Raw genomic sequence first — 5,412 nt, forward strand, 5'->3', positions numbered from 1 at the left:
ATGGCGACAAGCTTCCCATCCTTTTCATCGTGCGAGGGGAACCTGGCGGCCGCATTGAATCCGACGAGTTCGACACGTATCCGATCGGCCATTACTGTGCTGTTCAAGAAAGTGCTTGGATGGATGCCAGGATCTGGGCGTTTTATTTGCGGCACTTACTGAGACCTCGGCTCGAAGAACCCTCGGTACTACTACTCGACAATTTCGACTCTCGTGTCAGCGATGAAGGCATGAAGATTGCGAGCGAAGAGTGTGGATGCATCGTGGCTCCGATCCCTCCGAACGCATCAAGTGTGGTCCAGCCATTGGACGTTGGAATTATGGCACCTTTCAAGTGGCACCTGCGGAACTTATGGTTGGAGGAAGACTTTATTGAGGGTAGTGATAGTGAGGAAGACGTAGATTTCATTAGTGTCTCAGCCCAGGAGAAGCGGCTTGTTATGATTCACCGAGCAATTAAGGCTTGGGCGATGATCACGCCGGAAGAAGTTAGATGGAGCTTCTCAGAGGCAATTCCACAATAAATGTATTCCTTTTGTAATTTTCAGTGAAAAAGGTCGAAGCGCCCGGGACTCGAACCCGGAGCTCACTCAAGACACACAACGTGTTTTACCACTGCGCTATCGCGTCAATCCTTATCTTCGTAAGTGGTGCATTGTACCAATCAATATGAATGTGTCGATATTTGAAACTGCTGAAATGTGAGAGTCTTGAAAGTGGTTGGCCGTAAAATCCTACGAATTTCGAAGCTCAGCAGCCAATCATTCTGTGTATTTCAGAATAATCGATGTAGTAAGTGCCCCTTAAATTCCGTCGCCGACTGTAATGGCCTGTGGGCCAAGAACAGGAGAATCGAAGTTAAGCTGTTCGCTTTGAAAAATTCGAAGTGTGCACAACACAACAAATTGAAAAATGAGGTGCCGTTCTCAGCAGAAGGAGTTAGGTTTCGTGATTAAAGCAGCGACAACGTTTCGTAATGGCTAATGGTATTCTTAATTACCAACACCTATCAAAGATTTTCCTGCAAATCTAGAACAATATCCTTTCAACCTCTCAATGAATCCTATGATGTTCGTAAATGAGTTCAACGATCATTCTTAAATTTTTCCGGGATCTGCCACTACGCCGTCTCCAATGCGCTAACGTGATAATTCGCCGAGTTCCAAGCCAACGTGACTTCCGTTACCCGTCGGTGGAGCTGTCGTTGCATGCATTATGCCTGGGCCTCCCGACGCCAACGCTCGAACGCTGTTCGTCCGCCGTGTCTGCCGTAATCTACCCACCCATCTACGCACCATAGGTGCGTAACTGACATCGTGCGTTCTAACTGTCCGTATCAGGCAATTCTGTTCGTGTTGTGCCTTCGTTAGATTCGTCATTTTTGTAGCAACGGCGGACAAGTTCCAGAACTTCATGATACGAATTTCTTTGTACTAGTTTGGTCCGTCATGACCTAACGTCTCAGTTAGCGAAATGCAATCAGCTCATCAAGCACGAACGATAACCATGGAGAGGCTCCGGCTAGAGTTGCTGGAGAGCGAAGAATCGAGTATTATCTACAGAATCATGTCATTTCAAGTGTTGTGTTGCGAGCAGTGATTAACTACCTTCGTGAGAGCAAAAAAGCAATTTCTAGTCTCCAAGGGGGCTCGATTAGAATGAAATTGACAGGAAGTCTCTCGCTACCTTGTTGGTAGCGAAAGGCCAGCGTTGGTTCCTCATGATGCACATTGAATCTCCACTTCACCAAAGGTAACCTCCAAGCAATTCTTTTCAAACGTATTTACTACGAATGAGCGTAGTCGTCAGCTCTTTCGTTCAAGAGGTAGTCGCTGACGATGAATAGTCGCATGAACTCGACGAGTAGCTTCATGTCCGAACGCTGTTGCCTGGAAAGGCCGCATCTTTGATACCATGGGCGTGGTGTCAATGTGAACCTCTCGTACCACAAGGTCGAAGGCACAGCTGCATCGGCGCGGCGCTCGCTTCAGGTACATCATTGAATCGTTAACGGCACTTATTTCGCGCCGTCACATTTGTAGGGGCCGCGTTCTTAGTCAACTCCATTTTCCTTCAAAATGCATAATGCGCTCAAGCAATGCAATGCAGTGCCACAGTTTTGATCGGATCTATTGAAGATTCGGCAATGTGACATCACCAACGACCCACATGTGATTGGCCGAACCGGAACCCTGAATGCCGGAGAGACGTCGGACAAGTCAAGGGATATGTCAACAGGATCCACGTATGCATGAACTCAAGAGACGTAGGAAGACACAAAGTAAAAAGATCATCTTAGCAACATAATGTCCTAATCACTTTTCGATTTGCCTCGTTGGATCTAAGTCGCCTGCAAACGCTCGCCGCTGTTCCTCGACCGTCCTGATACCGCATCGATTCTACAGGTTATGAGCCCAAACAACAGCAACAAGGAGGAAGTATGGCATCAATCGTACCTGCCGTCAAATTGACGGAGCAAAACTACAGGAGTTCGAAGACTTATTTCCAAGGACTCCTGATGAGCAAAGAGCTCTTGGGGACCATCACCAACCCGACTACGACCACGACGGACCAAAAACAAAAAGCCATAGGGATCTTAATCGAGACACTCGACCCAAGCTAATACCGCCATGTGCAAGACATTTACGAAGTGTCGCTGGCCTACGACGCGCTCAAGACGCACCACGAGCCAACCACCAAGATCGATCGGATCGAAGTGAACAAAGAATGGGCGAAGCTTACCTGGTACCCGCGCCAAGAGCGCAACCGGACTTCATCCACCGCTTCGACCAACTCACGACTCGCCTAAACGAGACCAACCTGAACCAAGTCGTCAAGCTGCTTACCTTGATGCCTTGGGAATTCCGCCACTTGGTCGACCGTCTGCTCAACGGAGCCACTGAAGCGAGAATGTCGACGGTGAAGACGGAACTGAAGGCCGAATGGAAAGCCGCCGTGAAGGGTGGAGCCTTGAAGGCACCCAACGGCTACCCGAACAAAGACCGAGCACTGACTGCCGACGGCGGCGGTCGTGGCAACGGTGGTCGTGGACGCGGCAGAGGTCGCAACACGGAGTCTGCGCCCACGAAACCAGGCAAGTACCACTACTGTGGCAATGAAGGCCACTGGCAACAGGACTGCCGCAAGAAAGCCCACGATGAGAGTGCCACCACCGGAAACGGACATGATCGGAACGCCCGCGGCAACCAAGACCGACAGCACGACTCGACGTCCAACGCTGCCTACATGTTCTCGGCAATGGAAGCCGCCCCTAAGATGGAAGAACCCCAAGAAGCCGAACCATTGTTCGAGGATCCTACCTGGAGTTGGGAGACACGCCCCACCCGTGACGTATTGCTCCACTGGGAACGCATCAGCGTGCTGTACAACAGCCACCACGGCCCGGAAGTCGCGCGACTCGGTCAATTCCTCGTTCTCAACGACCCAAACACGCCACCATGGATGACGCACCCGTTCCTAATCATACAATACGACGTGAGAGCGTTTCGACGTGTCGATCTCAACACGGAAATCGCCGAGGAAGGGCCACATTACCGTCCATGGTCGTCGCCGATGGACTACATCTCGTTCCCGATCAGCGTCAACGGATTCCCCTGGGCAGAGGCTTACCAGATCAGCGTGAGACGTAACCGATCTCTTGTGGCGATCATCCACGATCGCATCACGTCCAACATGGACGTCGAAGGGAGTAACGCTGCAATCGACTTCGCAGCCAACTCCGCGATCGCCTTGCACGCCAACGGCCTCAGACATCACATCGTTGTGGACTCCGGCGCATCAGCGCACATGACCGGCGCCGCACATCACCTCTTTGACACGTCAACCTGTGATCGACGAGTGGTCGTCGCCATTCATGGCCCTTATGGATTGGGCTACACACGTGCTACAATGATAAATACAATGAGAGGCAATAATTATAAAAAAATTGGAGCAAATCTTTAAAATTTATCTTAGTTCGGATTATGGGCTGCAACTCGCCCATATAAAGTTGGAATCGCTAGTAATCGCAAAACAGCATGTTGCGGTGAATATGTTACTAGACTTTGTACACACCGCCCGTCACATCATGGAAATTAATTCATTTTAACATAAAAAATTTGTATTTTTTTTTAAAGAAAATATTTGATATCTATTATATAGAAATAAGAATATTTTTTTTACTAAGAAGGATTTAGTAACTATGATGAAGTCGTAACAAGGTAGTCGTAGGGGAACCTGTGGCTGGAAGAGCTCTGATATTAACTTTATTTATATTATATTTATAATTAATATTTTAATTATATATATAATATATTTTAATAACATGTCTATAAATAAAAAATATAAAAATTAAGTAGAATTCATTCTTATTATAATTTTTTTGTTTAATATAAGAAGTATAATCATATTATTTATATAAAAACATACATATAATTTGATACAAAATCCTTTTTAAGAAGAAAATACAAAAAAATTTATTTAAAAATTATAATAGTACAATTTTAAAAATAATAGATTATAAAGAAAACCAATTATTTAATTTTTGATTTTTCAAGAAAAAGTATTTTTTATTTCAATAAACAATATAGAATATATAGTTTAAAAAATATATTATAGAATTTAAGTAATATTTTAAATTATTCTAAAGTTGTTATTTTAAAATACAATATAAAATTTACCCGGTTGAGCTAATTCCATACGAATTAATACTGATAAAGTTGTACCTACTACTTCTGAAAAAGCACCAAAAATTAAATATAAAGTTCCAATATCTTTATGATTTGTTGAAAAAAGCCATCTTGATGACCAATTATATATATTTGAATACATTTAAATAACATAAAAATAAAAACATAATAAAAATAAGTTAAAAATAAGTCAAAAACGGCCGGAGCACCGTCGCTAAAACGACGGGAAAGCTCAACATCAAGACATCGTGCGGAAAGGACATTACCATGACCGACGTGTTCTTGATCGAAGGGATGCCAATGACTCTGCTATCCGTCCCAGCGCTAATGAAGGCAGACCCAGACGTGAGTGTCCGGTTCAAAAGCGACACGTGTACTCCTTCAGCGACCGAGCTAAAGTTGCCACCGCTTACCTATCACCCGACCAACGACTGTACGTCTTGGACGGCACATGCTCGACGGATCGCGTCAACGTCGCCATCACCGACGCCACCACCCTCTGGCACAACCGAATCGGACACTTGCCCGCCGACGCCTTGCGCGCCTGCGCCAAAGCAGGACTTGGGATCCCTCCGGGACTGCAGACCTCACCGCGACCGTGCATGGACTGCCCTCGGTCCAAGATGCACCGTGTGAGTGCCCCGAAGACACAAACCCGGTCATTATGGCCAGGGGAGTGCTGGCACGCCGACACGAAAGGCCCGCTGCCGACGAAATCCCTACG

The 5,412-nt window shown here is 46.3% G+C and overlaps 1 protein-coding gene across 1 annotated transcript; it reads left to right on the forward strand.

The window, feature by feature from the left end:
- Positions 1-2,727: 2,727 nt before the first annotated feature.
- Positions 2,728-3,963, forward strand: H310_14879 (hypothetical protein; the record flags this gene model as incomplete). The annotated part of the gene is made up of 1 exon (XM_008882842.1): positions 2,728-3,963. One exon carries the CDS (start codon positions 2,728-2,730, stop codon positions 3,961-3,963), a length of 1,236 nt encoding a protein of 411 aa, XP_008881064.1.
- Between the last annotated feature and the right edge of the window lie 1,449 nt (positions 3,964-5,412).

The sequence above is a fragment of the Aphanomyces invadans genome (genome assembly GCF_000520115.1).
Source record: "Aphanomyces invadans strain NJM9701 unplaced genomic scaffold supercont1.99, whole genome shotgun sequence".
NCBI lineage: Eukaryota > Oomycota > Saprolegniomycetes > Saprolegniales > Verrucalvaceae > Aphanomyces > Aphanomyces invadans.